We start from the raw sequence: 22,330 nt of genomic DNA, 5'->3' as shown, positions 1-22,330 counted from the left end.
GCTTAAAAGATATATGGCCCATCTTCTCAATACGCAATGTAAACTGATACACTGTTAAAGTGACTTATCTCCTTCCCCTCCCCAAATCCAACAAAAAGGGAGAGTGAGGTTTTTTTTATATATCATTCCCTTCTTCCAATATCCATTCTGTATGGCTTTTAAAATGTGCCCCAATGACATCTATCATTCTTTTCATCTTGTCCCATTTAGACTGGTTTTGGGTTTCTCATGAAACCCTCTTCGGCAGAGTTTTCTTTTATGATTTTGAAGAAAATGCCTGCAGGTTGTTTCCTTAAAGACTTTCCTGCACTTCAGTGCAGATGCAATACTGCCTTCCCTAGCCATGTTGGGCACCTGGGAATACCCAGCCAACCTGTATTGTCCTCTTGGATTCTTGCTCTCCTCTGTATCCAACTACGGTTAGTCCCGCATCTGTAGCAACATTTCAGATAAGCATGCTACAATCCAAGCCTGATTGAGGTTTAGAGTCACCCACGCTTCTCAAAAGTGCTTGCGTTGACTTATCACTGGTCATGGTTGGGTCTGAACATGAAAAGAAGGGGGACATTCCTGAAGAGATCAGACTAGAGCTGTGTGGCTCCAGATCTCACCTTGCAGAAACCAGGGATCCTGTCCACCTCCATTGAAATCTGTTAATTCCCCTCAGAATCCTGGGTCCCTAACCAGTTGCTTCCTCCATTTGAGAAGGTGGTATCTCAAAGCATAAACAATGAGCAATGTCTGTCACCCGTTTCAGCAGCTTTTGAAAGACGTTCCCAAGTTTGGGTACCACAACTCTCACCATCCCCTGCTGGCATTGCTTAAAGGTGACAATTTGTGGGATTTGTAGCACAACAAGAAGTTGAGGACCCATGGCTAGGATTAGCTGCATGAAACCTTGGCGTGTGGAGGCAGTCTACCTTTAACAACAGATGACTGGATACAAACAACAGGAGAATTGCAACCCTCTTTGTTGATGTTAACTTCTTTTGAGTCAACCTCAACTCATAGCCACCCTGTGAAAGATTGCCTTGACTGTCCTGCTCAGGTCTTGTAGGTTAAAGTCCATGGCTTCCCTGGCTGAATCCAACCATCTGGGGTATGGTCTTCCTCTCTTTCTACTGCCCTCTACCTTTCCCAGCATCATCGTCTTTTGTAGTGATTTATGTCTTTGCATGATGTGGTCAAAAGTACAATAGCCTCAACTTTGTCTTCCTGGTATCCAAGGAGAATTCAGACTTGATCTGTTCTAAGATCCATTTGTTTGTCTTCTTGACCATCCATGGTATCTTCAGCACTCTTCTCCAGCACCGCATCTCAAATTAGTCTTTCTTTACTGTCCAACTCTTGCATCTGTACACACCCCACTTATAAAATTTCCAGGTGCATCTGGTTGGCTACCATGAAAGAGAGAATGCCAGCCCTTCATTTGATATCCTTATGCCCAAATGAGTTCAGCCACACATGGTAACTGAACCTGAGACCTTCTTCTGCACCTAATGCTCATGCTCTACCACTGGGATGGAAAAACACAGTGGGCCAACTGTAGTTGAGTATAAAAAGAGAATGAAGGAACGTTACAATCCATCAGTGGTCTTCTGGATTCCTCTGTGAGATATGCATAGATTGCAACACAAAGCTATGGATGGAGAAGCTCCAATGGTCTGCTATGGAAGAATGGGAGTGTTGAGTGAAGGAACCCAAGTAGTATTATTCAGCTATGACTTTCTGTAACCTTCTGTGTGTAAAGCATAACTTTGGCAACCCAGATGCTTGGTGCTCCCACCAAACTGATAAACTATGCCAACTATTACAGTTTACAGAACTCCGTGAACATAAAAAGACACTCTGCACACAAAGCACACAACTATATTAAAACATCAAAGGTCTGCCCACAAGAACCTCCCGTCTGCTAGATACTCTGACCAAAACGGGAAGAGAGACAAACAGAGGTGTAGAACGGGAACAGAATAAATAAAGGATAGGAGGGAATGCTTTGTTGCAAGACACTGTTTATTACCAGAAGATGACAAACAAACCATCGAGTCCTTTCAACTAATATTTTGTTTATTCCCAAAGAAAGGAAGAAAGGATAAATTAAACTTTGTTTATAAAGGGTATGAAGTAATATAGCTTGCAAATGTGTTTACACATTCCCTTTGGAGATGAGGAGCCCTATAGAAATGCCATCCCTCTCCCAGCCTGGAGCATCTTCCATTGTTCTTGAGACTTCCTCCCATTTACATCCGCCCTTGACCTCCCTCTTGAAGGACGCCAACCAAGACCTTGCCAACATGAGAAGACAAATCCCTGGTGCAGTTTGGCAAGGCCTTATGAGAAACATATGAAGCTGTCTGAGCCGGCTTCTAACCAGTCTGCTCTCTAGCGCTGCGTTAGGGACAAGCATGATCTGAAGCAGAGAAGGGACTTTCCAAGCCCTGCTGCCTGGGATGCCTTCAAAGTCCGACGCCAGGGACTGAGCTTGGCAAAGCAGAGTCTTGTGTAGGGTTCAGGGTTCATCCAGAAGAGGAAAAAGTCTCTGGAAGCATCCAAAACTCCAGTTCTGATTTTACCTGCATAATCAATCCCAGGTTTCATTTATCCGTTCTTTGCGTTGCACTCTTTATTTCTTCGATCTCCTTTGAATATAAACTTTGTGCAATGACAATACATGTTACAATAATAATCAATGTTATGGGTTTTCCGAAATATTTTTACTTTAACTAAACTGAACGCTTGTCTCGGCACTTTCTATGGCAAACACAGGCCCAGTGGTCCATAGTTCTAGAAACTGTGTGAGGAGCAGACTGGATCCTGCCATGCAGACGCATCCTCCAGCTGCCTCTGACAAAGCTTTCTCAACCTCAAAATGAACAGGGCAAGTGGAGTTTAAAGTGGTTTCCTAATCAAAGGCAGCTGCATCGGGAAGCGGCAACAACACTCGCCCTTGCAAGACAGGACGGGTTTTTTAAAAGTCAAAGCTATTCTGTCTCTGTGAAGGTTTTTAATTTCAAGCCGGCTAGCCAGCCAGCTTGCTTTTCACGGAGGAACGTTAAAAAATATTGTTGCGTCGCAACTGCTCATTTATGGAAAGACAGCAGCTACTAAAGAAGCAGATCATCATCAATAAATTTACTGCGCTGGCCAAAGGCGGTGACAAAAAGCTTAAAATGCACAAATCATTAAAGATGAAAAAAATAATAATCAGAATTACGAAGGTACAAAAGGCACTCCATAATTTAACATGCAGCAACCAAAGTATAAAAGGTAAAATAGCCTTTCAAGTTATAGGTAAATTTCTAAGTTACCAACGTGATCTCAATTTAACCCTTTAAGCAAGGTGTATATTAAATCTCTGGATGCAAAGTATGCACTGATGGCAATTCAAGGTAAAGTGTTAAACTCAAAGCCAGGGTTCACAACTTGTTGGAAAAGATGAATCAGACGGAGGCAATAATATACTTATGAGACTTAATATCATGTCCATCTGGGGCGAGGACAAGGGCCATCTGCAGAATGGACAGTAGTCCTGCATTAATAAATAATGGCTTTATATCCTTTGACATATCAAGAGCAGAATCATCACTTTAAATATAGAACAGAGTAATCACCCCGGCTAAATTCCTCGAGAAAATAGCCTCTCTTTGGGGACTCAGCAATACAATGTCAATAGAAACTTGGTGCCAGATAATGGCTTGGGTCGTCGTCCTTTCTCCCCGGAGATTAAAACCGCATCAATGCGAGGTTGGCGAGAGTTGTACAAAGTGGGCCATCACCTGTTACTGGACAGAAAGATTTTGTTGCGCGGCCATATTTGTATTGCTTGCATCTTCCGAAAGGAAGGAGCCATTCTGTCATCTTAAGTACAAACCAAGGGGGCACAAGCAGTTGTTGAAAAACTCTGGTGCCATCATGGCAGTAAATGGGGGAGCCCCCAGCAGCAATATTTCTCTCTCTTCCTTTTCCTCATACCCATTATGTTATACAATGGAAAGGAGAGGCTGCAGAGGGCTATTCAGAGGAAGAGGTAAGAATCAAAATATTTTCTGTATACGAAGAGAGTGTCCATCCATTAACAGCAAGCAACTGAGAACCTGGTGCAAAACATTAAGGCATTGGACATCTAGTCTGGATTGGTGCCCATTCCATCCAAGAACAATAGTTAGAACATTCTTCATGCACAGATGGTTAAAGGGTTTAGTCCTTGGCATCTCTATGTAAGGATGGGAAGACTTCTATCAGAAACTCTAGAAAGCTGCTGGGTCGATTATACTGACCTAGATGGACCAACAAGGCAGTTTCCGATGCCGCTTCCTAATCCATGGCTGATATGGCGCTGATCGCGTTAGAGCACCTCATCCAATTAAGCAGGAAAAAGAGCCTGAATAATTCCCGCTTTATTCATTTTCAATAAAGAATGCATTTTTAAAAAGCTTGCTCAAATCCTAAGCACCCACTCGGCTTAAACAGAGAACATGATCATTTCATGAGAATCTCATGTTAAAGGCAAATCTATCGCAAGCTGATTATAAAACTGAGGCACTGGTTTTTAATTTTAGTGCTGGGTGTTGTTCAAGGATTGTCCTTCCCGATGAGTCCAGGGAGATTCAAATGAGGTTTACCATTTACATACATACATATATATATATATATATATACACACACACACACACACACACACACACACATACATGGTCATAGTGTGTTGGACTACAACTCAGGAGATCAGAGTCACACTTCCTCGGAGTGTAGTGGAGTCTCCCTCCTTGGAGGTCTTCAAACGGAGGTTGGTTGGCCATCTGTCGGGGATGCTTTGATCTGGATTTCCTGCATGGCAGGGGGTTGGACTGGATGGCCCTTGCGGTCTCTTCCAACTCTATGATTCTATGATTCCCTGCTTAGCCATGAAACCAATCTTGGGCATGTGATATGCTCTCAGCCTCAGTGGAAGGGAATGGCAAAGCTCTTCTGAACAAATCTTGCCAAGGTAACCCCAGGACAGGTTCGCCTTAGGGTTGCCGTAAATCAGAAACCACCTGAATTGAAGCCACAAGGTTGTGAATTCGATCCCAGGGCTCTAAGGTTGACTCGGCCTTCCATCCTTTCGTAGGTTAGTAAAATGAGTACCCAGCTTGTTGGCGGCAATTGGCTTACAGGTTTGAAACCGCTTAGAGAGTGCCGAGTTCACTGATAAGCAGTACAGAAATGTAACTGCTATTGCTATTGAAGTCACACAAAAACAACATCATGCCAAAGGGCAAATTTAGGGGTGGTTTAACTTGACCTCCCACAATTTCTCATTCCTGCCTCCCTTCCCCTCAGTCGTCTTTCCTCTCTCATCTTCTTCTGTCCCAATGGAAAGTGACCACTGGCATTTCCAGGGACCTATCCCCTTCCCTTAACGCTCCCAAGAGGGTGAAAATACTGGTATGTTCATACCCAAGACCCTTGCTTTATGTAATGTATAAGGAGCTATGTTTTAATCTATAAAAAAGACTTCTAATCAATTGATGGAGTTTACTGATGAAGAACTGCCACAAAATGGATGGATAGATTGCTAGATAGATAGATTGCTAGATAGATAGATAGATGGATGGATGGACGGACGGACGGACGGACGGACCGACCGACCGACCAACCGACCGAGAATAAGATAGGTAAGTCAGTAGGTAGACAGGTAGAATGATAGATAGATAGAACACACAGGAGCGCATGGGAGATTGCATCAATGTTATGTTGGAAAGGGGAGAGTTAACAAATGGATGGGGAGGGCCAGCTTCAAGTGAACAAGTTAGTAAGATAGCCTTTTAAAATCTGAGGATTTTATCTCCCTACAAAATGTGTGGGTTGGGAAAGAAGCTGACCCATACAGCTCTGATTTCACAACTTTGATTTGGGAGGTGAAGCGGGGGAGATTACCAACAGCCGTGGAGGAATCAGGCAGTGCCTTCAAAACGGATGCTGGCCCATGCCAGGTTGTTTCAAGCTAAGGACAAAGCAGATTCCTCCTTGCTTAGCATGCTAGGGCCGTTAACGCAGGGAGAAACTGACACCTATTGGCAACTTTAAGATTGCTCCAGAAAGCGCTCCTATTTTGTTTCCCCCCTCTTCAAAGCAAAGCTGCTGCTTCCAGTTTTAGAGTTGCAAAATGTTGTAATACTTACACTGAGTAAATTCAAGGCATCCTGCCCCCCTCCCTCTCCATTTAATTTTAAGCATACTTGGCTACAGCTTTCCTTTTAAGGACAAAATCTCATTCTAGCATGAGCTTCGGCTCAAGCATCCTCAATGGCGGGAGAGGGAGAACCAGTAAACACATATATAGATCAAGGACCAGCCTAGTTCATTCGCTTCAAAAAGGTCAGAAGAGTTTACATTTAACATCTGGGGCGAAAGGCAGACTTCTGCTTACAAGGGAAAAGCTGGTACTTCTGGCAGGGTATACTTCCCTCTCCCTTTTCATTTGAATCAGGGCCCTTGTATCTTCACGCGGAAGGAGACGCAGAGCATGCTTTCGTGGAAGTCAACCGGCGTGCATATGCTTATAGATCTTTAAACACATCTGCTTTTCCATGGGAGCCATCGTAGGCACTCCAAGCATAAAACGTAAGCGGCAACATCTTTCCAAAATTTTGATACCTGAGGTACAGTTGCTGTTAAAGAGTTTCCGCACCGAGAGGATAGGAAAAATGTGGGTTCATTGAAACCTTGCCTTGTAGTGGAAAACTTCCCTGAGGAGTTCTATGCAGGGAAGTAATAGGGCTAGTGGAGAAACACTAGGTTGCTCCAACACCATCCAGCCAGCCCAGTTTGTTTCCTTGCTGACTGGAAATGCAGGATAGAAACCCAGTGGACCACTGGATCCATCCTCCATCATCCCAGTTGCAAGAAGGCAATGTTGTTTCCCTCTAAGAACCTAAATTTAAATGCAAGTTGCAAAGTGGCAGAGAAGGTTGCCATAAGTCAGAAACGACTTGAAGGCACACAACAATGATTGGTGATGAAACTGACACCCCACAGCTGACTACTTAGGGCAGTGATGGTGAAGGTTTTAGAGGCCGAGTGCCCAAATTGCAACCCAAAACCCACTCATTTATTGCAAAGTGCCATATCCCTCTGGCTTTCTAGTTACAAACTCTGGCAAACTCTGTGTTGGGGCGACGTCACATGTGCCCACAGAGAGGGCTCTGAGTGCCACCTCTGGCACGCATACCATAGTTTCGCCATCACTGACTTAGGGGTTGACAAAAGATAGATGTCATCTCCTGGAAGATCTGAATGATATGCAGTGTGTTGGCATGGGTTTCTGACTTATAACTATCCAACAAGAGAAACAGCTAAAGAAGAACCTTTCATGCTCTGATCGATTCAAATATAGTTCCTTGAAGAGAATGCTTGGAACAAAACAAGGAGTGGGGTTATATATAAAAGAACCTGGAGCTTGGTTTGGGGGCTAATCTTAAATACTCAGGCTGAGTGTTTGCTCAGAAGAAGCACCTTATTCCTGTTTTGCTCCTGGATGCGGGCGTTCTAGTTAAAGTAACAACAAAGGAGACCTTGCAAGGCTAATGTCTGCCCAGCCCATCTTAAAGGACTGTCCAAGCAAGATCACTTTGTATTCCTTACATGGAGCAAGAGCAAGCTCATCTTACTCTTCTTGTTTCACAGTTATCTTTCTGAACTAACCCACCTCCCTAACTCAGGATTTGTGGGCAATGCATTCATGGTTTATGTTGCATGGTGCTGGCACAGGTAAACAGCGATTGTATTTCAGGTTTAATAATATATTTTTGATTGAGCAAAAAGACAGTTTTGAGCACCCATTTCAAATCTTTTCTCTGCTGCAAACAAAATGAAAAAAGATAAGATAATGCCAATTGCTCCCAAATTCGTTTCCAACGCAGTAGTAATAACCAATACTTGGTTTCCAGATGGGTCCCCAAACCAGGCAACGAGTCCAACAAAATTCAATTCGGAAAGGAGAGGCAAGGAAACCAAACTCCAGCAACCCTTCCAGCAAGCTTTGGAGACAGAGATGAGACGAGAAGCAAGGGCTTCCACCTTGTTTTTTAACCTCTGCATCCCTTTTTTCCTTTTGTGCCATATCTTTTTAGATGGTAACCCCGGAGGCAGTACTATCTTCTTTTCGCTGACTCTATGTAATCTGCTGGTTTTATCCCAGTCGGCTGGAGTGGGATGAAAATGCAATAGATAGATAGATAGCTTACTTGTGACAAAGAACTTCTTGGTGAAGGTGCAGCTGTCAAAGGCAGCTATTTTCTCCTGCAAGACGACCACAAGAATCCTGAAAACACAAAAATGGAAAATGACTGAAACATCAAAAAGGCTGGAAGAGGATGATTAAACATTGGGGAAGACGATCACAACAATAGCCCTGTGTTGGTTTCTTTCCTTCTCTCTCCAATATTATCAGACCAAGTTCCACACTCACAAACCACCACAAATGGTTTGGTCCAGGAATGGGGAAATGCAGAGTATAAAAAAAGTATGCTACTTGGTGAGTATCATTACACTGGAGATGTTCAATCAATGGATTGTGTCTCGCTCACATAGAAAGCATCCCTTGACAGGTTGGGCGAGACGGAGTTTGTGTGTGTGTGCCAAGGCAGTGTTTACATGGAAACAAACCATTAACATATTTTAAGAGTAAAAGAGACTTACAGAGCTGGGTATCTTTAGCCTGGAGAAGAGATGGTTAAGAGATGATATGAAAACCCAGTGTATGTAGTTGAAGGTGCGTCATGTTGAGGATGGAGCAAACTGTTTTTTGCTGGTCCGGAGAATAGGACATCTGAGAGAGAATCATAGAGTTGGAAGAGACCACAAGGGCCATCCAGTCCAAACCTATTCTGCCATGCAGGAACTCTCAATCAAAGCATCCCCATTGACAGGTGGCCATCCAGCCTCTGCTTAAAGACATGAAGCAATACATGCAAGTTACAGGAAAAGAGATTCCACCTAAACGTTAGGAAGAACTTTCTGACTATAAGAGCTGTTTGACAGTTGAAGAGGCTTCCTTGGAGAGTGGTGGAGTCTCCTTCTTTAGAGGTCTTTAAACAGAGGCTGGATGGCCATCTGGCCCAGGTGCTTTGATTGTGAATTCCTGCATGTCAGGGGGGTTGGACTGGATGGCCCTTGAGGTCTCTTCCAGCTCTATGATTCTACGACTTTACGATTCTACTTTAACTGAAATCAACACTTTCATTTGGTATTTAGGTAGGACACAAACTTGTTAACAGCTACGTCCTGACTGGCAACCCTACAGGTAATGAATTTCAAGGGTCCCTTGCTGCTTTATTGAAAAACCTGTTAACACCTGTGGCAGGTGATGTGACAGTCTAAGGGTACACTTGAACAAACCTTTGGAGTGGCTGAAAAGTTTGATTGTCCGTTTTTGCACACATAGAATCCAAAAGCAGCATGCCAGTGTCCAAATCTCCATCAATGTGGAAACTAGAAGGGGAGCTTGTACCTCTTTAATAAAACCTATGTTATATCTCCCGCCATTTGTTGCTTTTTTTAAAGCATTCATTTCTCCCCAGCGACTCAAACGAGAAAATCCACTAAAGGCACCCAGCATATTAATCTAAAAAAGTGTTTCATCCTGAAAAATAATCACATTGCTGTTTGTCATTGCAAATCTGCCAGGCCTAACAGCCATGCCTTATTTGCTGAAAGTGTTTTTGTTTGTTCACCCACCCCTAGATACAATGGCATTAAGAGGGAGGGCGGATGCGGAGGGGACAGGGTTTATGATGTAATAAATCACTTAAAACGATTACCAGGACATGAAGTGCAAGGACACACACACACACAAATGTTTTTAAAAAATCAAGGGGTGAGGAACTGGGGAGCCATTTTAGCATTCGGCGACGCACCAAGCCAAGGGACGGGGCATAAAGGCGTCTGGGTTTTATGAGGCTCTTCTGTGATAAAGAACTCACCTGCTTCCAGCAAGAGCACACATACCATTCATTTCTTCAAGGCTTAAATTCATATTTCATCTGGTCTTATAAGGTTCAATAGATCAGGCCAACAGAGCCAGCATGGCATAGTGGTGTTGAACTATAACACTAGAGACCAGGGTTTGATTCCCAGCTCAGCCATGAAACCCATTGGGTGACTTTGGGCAAGTCAAATGCTCTCAGCCTCAGGGGAAGGCAATGGCAAACCTCCTATGAACAAATCTTGCCAAGGAAACCCCATGATAGGGTCACCTTAGGCACCTGTCTGACAACAACATGATCAGGCCAAAGGCTATCTAGTCCCATAGTGGCCAACCAAGTACTGTACAAACAGAACATGAGAGCAACAGACTTCCTTTTTCTGCCCCTTCCCTAAGAACTGAAATTCAATTGCTTCGCCTCCCTAAATCTGGAGTGTAGATATGTGTAGGTTTGTTTTCGGCTGCCCAAAGCTACGTGTCTCATGGTTTTAAATGACAGGATAGATTATGACTGAATATTAAAAGAGAGTGAAAGGGGCAATTTTCTTACAGCTTACTTCACATAGGTCTGGCAATGCTGACATTTTTCAACTACATGTCTCATGCTCAAACAATGGATTCCACCTCAACATTAGGAGGAGCTTCTTGACAGTAAGGGCTGTTTGACAGTGGAATGCACTCCCTCGGAGGGTGATAGGGTCTCCTTCCTTGGAGGTCTTTAAACAGAGGCTGGATGGCCATCTGTTGGGGATGCTTTGATTCGGATTTCCTGCATGGCAGGGGGTTGGACTGGATGGCCCTAGTGGTCTCTCCCAACTCTACGATTCTATGATTCTATGACAGCAGAAATGGCTGCCCGACTGAGGTATCCTATTTCCATAGTCAACCCACTTTTTAAAGATGGGCTTTGAGGCCATTCACAGTGTCCTCCGCTCAAAAGCCCACGGGTGAAAAGAAAAAGAAAATATCTGACAGAGAACTAACAAAGGATGAACAGAAAAAGTGCTATTCAAAGTGGTGGCACCTGAACCAATGCCGGTCCATGAGCCATTTGCTGCTGGTTCTTGGTGAGTTTCCAGGAATGATGAACAATTGTAGCCAGTGGGCACAAAAATGGTACCAGTCCCTGGCAGACTTTCTTTTCTTTTCTTTTCTTTTTTTTTTTGGGGGGGGGGGGGACAATAGCTGATCTCTCACATTAGATAACTTGGGAAGCACTAATGTAAAGATGATGAGAAAATATATGGAAAAGCTAAATCACTGACCATGGTCCTGATGGATGGAGAAAATTTCAATGTGTTGCTTCAGCAGGCCAAAAAGAACTGGTAGGATGGACAGGAAGTCTTACACTACCAGCTGGGTAGGGTTTGCATCAAAATGCAAAGCTCATCTTTAGATGTTTCTGACACAGTGTATTGGGCTACAAATCGCAACATAACCAACCAGCACACCATAGGAGAAGCACCACAGCCTCAACTGTGGGTTATGCTGGCTGATGGTGATGGACATTGTCACTCAACACATCTGGGAGGATGAGGAAGGATGTTTTACACTGACTGGAAGTGGATCTGTAGGGAAGCGGAAAGTAAATACCCTCCATATCTTCCTTTTAGTGGAGAGTAAACTCAGAATCTTCTGCATACAAAACAGGTAGTCGGTCACTAAGCTATCTATCCAAAAGGAAGGAAGGAAAGAGCCTTATAACTATTGTCAGTAGATTTTGTTGGGTGAGCAAGAACCAGCAGCGGCTTGTAATAGGTGTAGCATGTAAAGTTTGGGATTGCAACTACTCTCTTGCATCGGGCAGAGCCTTCCTCCTTGTTCTGCCGATAGAAGCAGGTCCATCAGCAGAGACGTTCCACTGGATCCTGGCCATAGCTGCACTCAAGAGGTTACTGGAACAGAAAGGTATTGATAGATAAAAGTACCTTTTGTTGCAGTGGAGATCATAAATAGGTGTTTTGAACTGCACCGATTTGACCATTTCACCGGTCCGCAAAGAATGTAGATCTACACAACAGTAAGGAGGGCTGGTGCTGAAAGAGAAAAGGAAGAGACATGAGTTTGAACATCCTATATCTGAACATATCTCATTGTCTAAAAGATGAAAGATGTTTTTATCACTATATTTTGGGTGATTCAGTAAGTTAAAATGCATACAGACAGACGCAACTCTAGTGCTAGCTAATACATGTCAACAAATATGGAAATATAGGGCTTTAGCGGTCCATAACCAGCACTTTGTTAGGAAACAAACTGGTAGCCAGTGAAGCTTTTGCAACAATATGACCCCTAAAATGATGAGAAGATGAGCTATTCCCATCCATGATGAAATAATAATTTATTTTCCCCTTCTCATCCCTTTCTCCCTTTGTGAAATTTCTCTTCGGACAGTTAGCCTATAAGCAGGATCTGGCTTGTTCTTATCCAGAGCCAGCATTACCGTTTAAGATGAGAGGTGTGCAGTAAATGTGTCATGAGGACATCTCCATCTGCACAAACGACAACCAGTGGGGAAATTCACAACACAACAACAAAGCTTCCCACATTTTGACTGGCTAGAACTTAATGCTGGGGATGAAGAAGAGAAGATGGGAGGCTGGCAGCTCTCCGAAAGCACCCCATAACCTCTGCAAAACCTAGTTCCGGCCCCAATGTTTTGACACACGGACACCTAAAGGATACTGGGTGGCCGAGAAGATTGAGATTTCACTGCCGAAAAAACACACACACACTATTCCGCTCTTAATGGGCCAACAGCTGAACCGCACAGCTGCTCGCAGCATCCCAGTACAAAGAACCCATGGTCATTTTAACAGACCTCCTTATTTGTTTTCACAACAACACAAAATTCATCTGCAGCGCGTGCCACTTTTATCATTTTAATATAAATAAGGCTCTCCAGCTGTCGCTCCGTTTCAAAAAGCCAGCTTTCTTTCAACAGCGAGAGCCGAGAGGCTAAAGGGAGAGCGACGGGCGCCATTTTGTAAGCCAGAAAGCACCTTTTGATCCGGCCGGTTGCTCTTGTGACACTTTTTCCCCCCTCAAAGCGAGGGCTTTTTCTAGGCTTAGCATACTGGAAACTGAGCAAAAAAGGCAGCTGTGTAAATATAGACCATTTTTAAAGGGGAAAAATAATAAAAAGGGGGTGTTTTATCCAGTTTCGGTGTGCACGAACGGGTGAGAAAGGTGGCAAAGGCATGCGTGAGCTGCACCACAGTAAAGGCGGGAATACACAAGTGGATATTTCCCAGTATTAAAAACAATCAAAGCTCTGCGAATACCAAGAATTAAGCACTGAATCTTAACCACTGAAGGGTACAAGGGCAGTGCTATTTTAGTGTGTGCGCGCATGTGTGCATGTGTGCGTGCATGTGTGCATGCATGCGTGTGTGTATGTGTGTGTGTGTGTATAGTGAGCCGCCTTGGGTCCCAACTTGGTTCAAGAACACAGAAATGGCAAAAGGCATCAAGATTCATGTGTAATTTAAACAAAACCATCCTCATCATTCTGGCCTGCTTCAGGTAGGAAACTAGTTGTAACCTTCCCCAAACAGTCCAATTGTTGGGGGAATCCATGTGTTACTCTACAGGGTAAATCCATTGAAACAATGGGAATTTATTAAATCCTCCCTTATGCAAACTTCACTTATAGATATGTAGAGGTTATAGTTATGTGTGTATGTATGTATTCAGTAATAGGCCTACTCAAGTGAGATACTAACACTTGGATTTAGGCCAGTGGTTCCCAAACTCTGGTCCTCCAGGTGTTTTGGACTTCAACTCCCAGAAGCCTCAGCCCTCTTAGCTAATGGTCTGGGATTCTGGGAGTTGAAGTCCAAAACCCCTGGAGGACCAGAGTCTGGGAACCACTGATTTAGGCCAATTAGTAATTCTATTGTTATATTCTCCATGATGCACAGCCACTAGCCCCTGCTGTTGTTATGTGTCTTCAAGTCATTTCCACTTATGGTGACCCTATGGCGAACCTATTGTGGGGTTTTCTTGGCTAGATTTGTTCAGAGGAGTTTTGCCATTGGCTTCCCCTGAGGCTGAGAGAGTGTGACTTGCCCCAAATCAGCCAGTGGGTTTCCATGGCTGAACTGGGTATCGAACCCCGGACTCCAGAGTCCTAGTCCAACACTCACACCACACTTTCACATTCCTCCACACTACCCAAGATCTGGGCGCGCCTTTTCTCAAGCAAGAGTGTGGTTCATACAGAAAGCACGCCATAAATACAGTTCAAGCTGGGAGTCAGACCCATAAATCCAAGATCATCCATAATATTTAAAATTGCAGGGTATAAAACCTGACATTTGGTATGCAGGCAATCCAAGACATCCTGTTCTTGAGATGCATGAAACAGGGTGTACTCTCCTTCCACACCAACAAGAAAGCTGAAATTCGTAACACACACACATACACATGCCCCAAACTTTAGCTGTGTGCAGTTCTGCTCTTGAGTTCGGAAATGGAGGACCCCATAAAAAGTCCATTCCAAAGTGAGGAGTGGACTGGCTTTAACCCGCTGCAGATATTTGGATTCTCAATGGGTTGCATGCCTGCAATTTCCATTGAAAAAAGGAATTTCAAATGGACCTTTTCGGGAAGCACTGTGAATTTTAGGTGCAGGAGGTTCCAAATTGGTTTAGGGTTTCAGATACAAAAGGTTAAAGTTACTACTCTACTGCTCACTCGCTCTCATTCTGAACCATGGTCGCATATATTGGCAAAACCAGCTTGCACCCAGGGCCAGAACCATGCAGCTAAAGAGCATTTCATTTTGGTTGATCTAGGTCTACTCCTTGGATGACCACAAAGCAAAAAACAACAGCAGTGAACAGTAATATACACGTATCACTCCACATTCACTGGGGTTAGGGGCACAGGACCCCCATGGATGTAGAAAATCCTCAAATAACAAAACTACTGTGTTTTTACCTAAGAGAACACCTCTCTAGGAATCTCTAGGTCCTCCAGCGCAACTCTGTGGTCAACATCTGCCAGACGTTGACCATCGAGTTGTGCTGGAGGAGCTACAAAGGCCTAGTGGAGTGTTCTCTCTAGGAATCTCTAGGTCCTCCAGTGCAACTCTGTGGTCAACATCTGCCAGACGTTGACCATCGAGTTGTGCTGGAGGAGCTACAAATGCCTAGTGGAGTGTTCTCTCTAGGTCCTTCAGTGCAACCTTTGGTTAAAGTTGACCACAGAGTTGCGCTGGAGCACCTAGATATTCCTAGAGAGAACATAATAATAAAATCCATGAATAATGAAAACCACAAAAGTCAAAGCCGCACTTGTGGAGGGATGAGCGTACTAGTCCTATGTGCAGTGATAATGTGTAGTGTGGCGCATGGTCTGGGGGCATTACATAGAGATCATACCCTCCAAAATTTCACAGATGAATGCCCAACCAAAGATAACATTGAGCCTGAACAGACAGGCCAAAATAAAGCTGCTCCGGGTCACTTTGAAGGCATGCTGTTTAAATGCTGCATGCGTCCTACGAGGCCAGAAGCCATGCTAAAGCCACACTCCAGTGCTCAGGACTGGAGCACAGCTTTGGCGCAGCTTCTGGCCTCTTAGGATGCATATGTCATTTAAACAGCATACCTCCAAAGTGACCCGAAGCAGCTTTATTTTGGCCTATCTGTTTGGGCCCATTATAAGTTATAGTTGTGTATGTGGTGGCCACCTTGCACAACTGCCAACGCATTCTACAATGCACAGAGGAGCCTATTACAACTAAGTTGTTGTGGAAAGAGTATTTTATAGGCAGAAGCTTTAAACACTCAATCATCCTGCCAACTTCTTTTAGTTAGTCTCAAAGGTGCTACAAGATCTCTCTATATACCGAATCTCTGCCCATGTTACCATGCATCTCTCTTTGTCTAGTTTTCACCTTAAGTTAAAATCCTACATCCTAAACTGTTCTGTCCCAGCCATGCATCTCTCTCCGCAAAAATAGAATTCAAAAATCATTATGCTGCAGTCACCCAGGAGGGATCTATATTAACCTTCTGGGTCTTCTGAGTGCATTTCTCAAATGTTCTCCTTGACCAGAAATAATACTCTTTAATACATATATATATATGGTGAAGTCCTGCAAAAGATGCAATTTTTTATTGTGTCGAATTGATTTGCAGTTCATGCGCCTTGGCAGACGGCACAAGAGCCAGGCCGGCTGGATCCCTTAACATCTCTTAAGTGGCTTTGCAAAATTGCTGCGCTTCGCCTTCTGTGCTTGCTTGGTCAAAGCTTGGCTGCTGACAGGACTCCTTCAGGAGGAGCTGGAGCCAGGCTTTAGTGCGGCAAACTTTTCAGCAACCCCATAACTTTCTGTTCAAAATCTGTGGCAGCGTGCGGTTACCCGGCTCTTAATGTTCAGAACACAGCCTTGTTTGTTCGGGGTTCATTGTTTTGATCTCATTTCCAATGTTAAGTAGAGGTTTCTTCCAGGGTTCTTCACTCTGGGATGGTGGCAAAGTTTTTGTTTACAGGGTGGATTATGGTGTTTGATCCAATTGGCTGGCTCTAAGTTACACTCAGTTGAAGTTTTGCTTCCATCGTACAGGGATCTTTGTAGAGGAAACAATCACTGTGTCCTATTCCATGCTCAGCTGCAGATCCACTGTCAAAAGTATTCAACAGCCTTGATCTTGGCATCTCAAACCCGATCAAATGCCCTCTTTAGCACATGTGGGCTCCTTGAACATTGGGGAAGCTGGAACATGCCCTTTCATGTTGTATTTTCTTCTGTGGCTCCTGTCTAACATACAGTGGGCCTTGGTATATGTTAGGTTTTGGTTCCAGGAAACCAAAAATCTATGGATGCTCAAGTCCCATTCAATACAATGGCATAGTAAAATGGTGTCCCTTGTATAAAATGGCTTTTTGGATTTCATATTTTCTTTTAACATTTTCAAGCCGTCAATGGTTGAATCCATGGCTAAGGGATCCATGGACGCAGAGGGCCAGCTGTACTTTCTGTAACCCAAGCTTTCCTGGACTTTTGTGCACTTCTTTGTGGGTTATAGTTCACAAAAGATAGTGCCGTAGTGCCTATGCTCACCTTTAAGGTGCCATGAAACCCCTTGAGCTTTCTTTCCCTCCCAGAGATGCTCAGAGAAAGCACATGGTAGAGTTTGCCAAGGATTGTGCTGTCAAGATCTCTGGATCCCACACACCCTTCTGAAGATGCCAGCCACCGATGCTGGCGAAACGTCAGGAATAAACTCTTCCCGAACATGGAAAACCCACAAAAAGCTATGGGTGCCATGCGTGAAAGCCTTCGACGTCCGGTGTGTTCCTTTGCTTAAGACTTTTTGCAACATACCAGAATGTGTTTCATTGCACAACAATCAGAAAGGTAAGGAAGGGCCGATTCCAAAAGCGTGGAAGGGAGGAGCTCAAGCACCTCTCGGTCACCTTGATGTACAACAGCCTTTCCAAAAGCAGACAGAAACACACATTGGCCAACAATCCTTGTAGGCGACAAGTGAGGTGGCTGAGCAAAAATTTCGGAAAGGACCCTCTCACAATATTCCCGGGGCCCTTTTTCCTGCCTCCTTCCCCCTCCAGGAACCCTCCTCGCACAACAAACGCTGGCCACATCAGAGGCTTTCCGAGCCCTGAAGGGATGCTTTGATTCCAGACTGCTCCGGGCATTAGCAAGGACATAATTAGGGTAAAGAGTTCAACCGCAGTTCCATGTCTGCAGAGCTGCCAGAAATAAGATTTCCTCTCATTTGCTGGTTTCTACTGTAACCCCCCCCCCCAACCATCTTTCCCCCACCCCACCAAGAAAGCCCATATTGAAAACACATTTCTTTGGGTGGGATTTGTTCCTCTTCTAATTAACTCGATACCATCCACGGCGTTCAATAATTTCAAGTGGGTTTGGGTTTTCGTGTTGCTTTTTAGCCGACTGTGGACCAACGTGATCGTTCCCTCTGATGGAGCTTGGCATTAACACCTCAAAAAGGGGGGGAAGGAAAGCAACTACAATACAGCAGAAGGCCTCATCTGGCCAATTGTAACGGGTGTTTTGCTTTTAGCTTTCTCCATGAAGACGATGAAGATCCAGCCGGAAAGAAAGACGCCAGCTCAAAGGCCATGGATCATTTGCACAGACTGTGACCAAAACCTCTGGGATCTCCAGCATCTTCTACCATTAGTACGCAGCATTTTGCGCCCAACATCTCAGATAGTGGAATCGCCGGCATATTTGTTAAAAACAAAAACAGTCTTAGGCAAGACTCTACAGCAAAAGTTTCTCAAAAAGAAGTACCTGGGACCCGAATAGTTTCATGAAACCTTGCCACAGGTTCCTCAAGAGATCATGATTGAAAATGACCAATATTCTTTTGCGGCCGAGGAGCTAAAACATTTTATGCAGACCCAAAATTGATTTCAAGGCTTCCTATAGAGCAATGGTTCCCAAACTTTGGTTCGTCAGATGTTTCCGACTTCAGCTCCCAGAATCCCAGACCAATGGCCAAGATGGTTGGAGGCTTCTGGAAGCTGAAGTCCAAAACACCTGGAGGACCAGAGTTTGGGAATCACGGCTCCAGGATAAAAAGGCTGGAAAAGTCTGCTCTACAGGGCATGCTCAAATCCCTGAGGTTCAGCAATCTTTTTCTAGATGGTAAATACTCGACTTCAGAGCCTCCAGGACATGACAAGGCAAAGGTGCTAAGGTGTGACAATTTCTTCCCAAGCCGTCAACATTTAAGAGCAAAGAACGGCTTGGTGTGTAGCAGGACCTGGCAATTCCGATGTTAGGATGCCCTGTATGATGAATCACTCGAACTAGTTTGGAGTATTTTGTTAGCAAGGAACTGCTCTCAGCTGGTGGACTGGCGCTGCCAGGCATGCCATTAGCCCTCCTGGACAGGAAAGGCTGTAAAAACCTTCTGTTTGGGCTGGGACCATGCCTGGGCAGGGTTGCCTTCGCTCCTGGCTTGCTCCCTCAGCTCTGTTTCCAAACTAGCTCCTTACTTCTGGTTCACTTCTGACTGCTGCAGAGTTTGGACAAGACACTCTTCTGGGCTTCGTGCTCAGATGTGGATTATGGAAGCTGTAGCCCCATTTCTCCAAGCTAAGCAGCTCCAAACCTATGCAGTGTTGCAGCACAAGAAGGAAAGGCTCACGTTTTTCAAATGTTACTGAAAAGTGGAGGTGACGTTGATGTTTTCTGCATTGAATCCAGGTGTAAACCACTTCTCCCAGTACTATCACAGTCCACTGAAGTCTTCTTGATCAGTGGTTCTCAAACTCTGCCCAACGTATTATTTTGGATTTCAGCACACATGCCCAATGTTCATGAAGTATGGAAATTGTAGTCTCACGCATCTGAAAGACCAGAACCAGTCTTCTGGATCAGTGGTGGTCCCTGGACCAGTGTCAGCCCCTGAGCCATTATAGCTGCAAGTCCCTAGCAGGTTTCCAAGAAAGAAAGAAACAGATGTAGCCAATGGACACAATAAGGTTTGTGGCATATTGGAAAGGCATAATGCTTGTCCCTCACATCCGACTGCTTGAGAGGCACTGTTCTAAATGATGAATTTGGTCCACTGTTCAAGTCTGATTCCACCTCTTATATCAAGGAAAGAGAAATCCAGTTATTTGTTGTTGCTCACAAGTAGTTTCGGACTAATGGCAACCCTATCATGGGGCTTCCTTGGCAAGATTTGACCAGGGAAGGTTTTCCATTGCCTTCCCATGAGACTGAGAGCATGTCACTTGTTCAATGGGATTCACGGCCGATTTGGGAAATGAACCTTGGTCTCCAGAGTCGTAGTCCAACAGTCAAACCGCTTCACCATGCTGACTGCCCAAAATGCTTGATTCTGGAAGATGAGGATCCAGAGAACGCATTTCCCACTTCCTCGCTGGAAGAAGGACTCAAGTCTGAAGCAACCCTTTATAGAAAACCTTCCCTTCCACAGGCTTCCTCCACTAAGCAATCCCTGGGCTATGAAGGAGGCAGAACTGACCACCCGGCTCCAGCAATATCAGGCCTCGCTTCTCACTGGCACACTCTCATGGCTCTCTCATGTGCTTTAATCTCATAGTGTTTAGCTAAATTCAGTATTTTATTTGTATAAGGACAGGGAAAGACTAAACGTTCAAGTGGTTATGGTTCCAGCCCTTCCCTGCCCAAATCTAAACAGAGGAGGACGGACTTTTTTCTTTCATCCCGCTTTCACTTTCTTTTAACTATAATGTCCTCTCTACTAATGATTTTGCAGGGCTTGATTCAAAGGCTTTGCTTTCAATTGCTTCTGACTACCTCTGACACTTCAAATAGGATTCGAACTAGGAAAATGGGGACACTTTAGCTAATCTATTTATACAGTCATAATTCCATATCCATGGGTTTTTTATCCATGGATTCAAGCATCCACAGCTTGTAATTTTATATATATATATATATATATATATATATATATATATGGCTTTGCTTCGCGAACGAAGATTCAGGAAGGACTCATCCCGTGCTTTGTACAAGCGCGTTGGTGACTAAAAAGGCCAATCCGGGACAAACAGGTCCGGTTGCAGAAAACACAGTGGAAAGTCGACTTGAGTGATGTTTCCAGGCTGTGGTTCTTTCTGTGTTGTCGTTTCTCTTCGAGGCTCGTTCATCGTGAGCTTTCGAAAAAGGCTGCAGCATCGTGGATAGTGCGTCTCCATGCCTCCCGATGTGAGGCCAGGGAGGACCATTGTTGGTGATCAATGTGGCCAAGCCTGAGATGTTGTTTCAGGGAGTCCTTGTATCTCTTCTTTGGGGCGCCCCTCTTACGCTAACCCGTGGCGAGTTCACCGTAGAATACTATTTTTGGGAGGCAATGGTCCTTCATCCTAGAAACGTGTCCTGCCCAGCGCAGCTGCGTCCTCAAAAGCATGGCCTCAATGCTGGTGATCCCTGCTTGTTCAAGGACAGCAACATTCGTCACATAGTCAGTCCAGTGTATATTTAGAATTGTGCGTAAATAGTGCTGATGAAAGCGTTCAAGGAGCCGTAGGTGTTGGCGATAGGTGACCCATGTTTCAGACCACAGCAAAAGAAAAGGACAAGGCAGCACTAAAGCCGCACAATACATAGCCAACATGGGGACAGGTGCAAATGAAAAGCTGCACAGGGTAGGAAGAGAAAAGCTGAAGATCTCTGGATAGGGCCACCAAAGATCTCTGGAGAAGGCCTTTCAAATTATGAGGCCACCAAAGAGGACAAGTTGAATTAGCATCTTGCGATGGAGAGCTCCACCGGGGCGCTACACAAAAGACTATCACACACCTCCACAAAGCCTTCCAAAGGCGGCCGCTGGGAAATCTGGCTAGCTCCTCGGTCACGCAAATATTTTTGCACCCGTAACATCCCTCGCTGACTCCATCCCTGTTCTTTTTCAAGAGTCAACGGGGAACATCACACCACGGCCCTGTCTCCAACTTGGAAACCAGGCTCAATGCATGTTCGGTCCCCCTTGGGAGAAAAGGGATCAATGCCCTCTCACTTTTGGAAACCTTGGCTTCAGAAGGCACACATTCTACCTGGGTTTATAGTTGGGGCAAGGTGATGAAGAAATTAGCGTACCAGAATTTCCTGTTTTATTTAGATCTGTGGCTCCCCGCTGTCCCCAGGGCTCCAGGTTTTCTTGCCACATCACTTCACACACACCCTTTTTGGAATGCCAGCTGTAGAGATTTCGCTAAAGCTATGCATTCAGAGGACTTTTAAAGGCCTTCTTTTCCCCCTCACCAGCTTCAGCCATTCCTGAACCACAGATGAAATGTCTCAAATCAAATGGAACCTGCGGTTTGAGCTGGCTGTTGCTTTGTGTTTTCATTGGGTCGGTTCCACTGCACCAATGCAGACAACACACATACAGAGAAATTCCCCAACAGGTCCCAATGGAGTGTTTAATTTGGGGGGGGGGGAGTGGGCTAGGTTGAATTTAAACTTATTTTTAGGCACCGTAACAAGAACTGAAGGGGAGGGAAGGAAGGAGCAATAGAAGATCTTGAGATTGGAGAGGGTCCCGCGACAGTTTATGAGATTAATTTTGCAGATAATTTAACCGTGTCTATTTACAGCTTTGCATGAAAAATGGGTGGCTGTTTATTTTAGGAGAACTTTTAGGGGCTATTCCGACAAAGAAGGTGAAATTGAAGCCTATTTGGGGACTCTAGACTGGAAGGTCTTTTAATATATATCCCCCTTTCTCAAAGATATTACTAAGTTTTAATCAAGTGATAATATTTTTTGCAGTTTTGCTTGTAAAGAAAACAAAAATGGTAAAATAACCCATCATTGGATTTTATCACACAGAGTGTCTCTTTAGATTCTGGGCGAGAAAT

General features: G+C 44.5%; 1 protein-coding gene across 4 annotated transcripts in view; it reads right to left on the bottom strand.

The window, feature by feature from the left end:
• The window catches only part of LOC149301464 (BCAS3 microtubule associated cell migration factor), a 375,467-nt gene that overhangs the window by 317,599 nt on the left and 35,538 nt on the right, over positions 1-22,330 (bottom strand). For all 4 annotated transcript variants that reach the window (XM_089484409.1, XM_089484407.1, XM_089484408.1 and 1 more), the window contains 2 exons: positions 11,896-12,003; positions 8,229-8,305 (listed from right to left, as the gene is read on the bottom strand). In XM_089484409.1, the coding sequence (XP_089340535.1) occupies positions 8,229-8,305; positions 11,896-12,003 (185 nt within the window). The remainder of the gene's footprint in view (positions 1-8,228; positions 8,306-11,895; positions 12,004-22,330) is intronic.

The sequence above is a fragment of the Sceloporus occidentalis genome, unplaced genomic scaffold (genome assembly GCF_023333645.1).
Source record: "Sceloporus occidentalis isolate IW3139 unplaced genomic scaffold, rSceOcc1.0.p SCAF_21, whole genome shotgun sequence".
Classification (NCBI taxonomy): Eukaryota; Metazoa; Chordata; class Lepidosauria; order Squamata; family Phrynosomatidae; genus Sceloporus; species Sceloporus occidentalis.
Note: the sequence above shows the minus strand (reverse complement) of the source record. Positions and strands in the feature narration are given on the sequence as shown.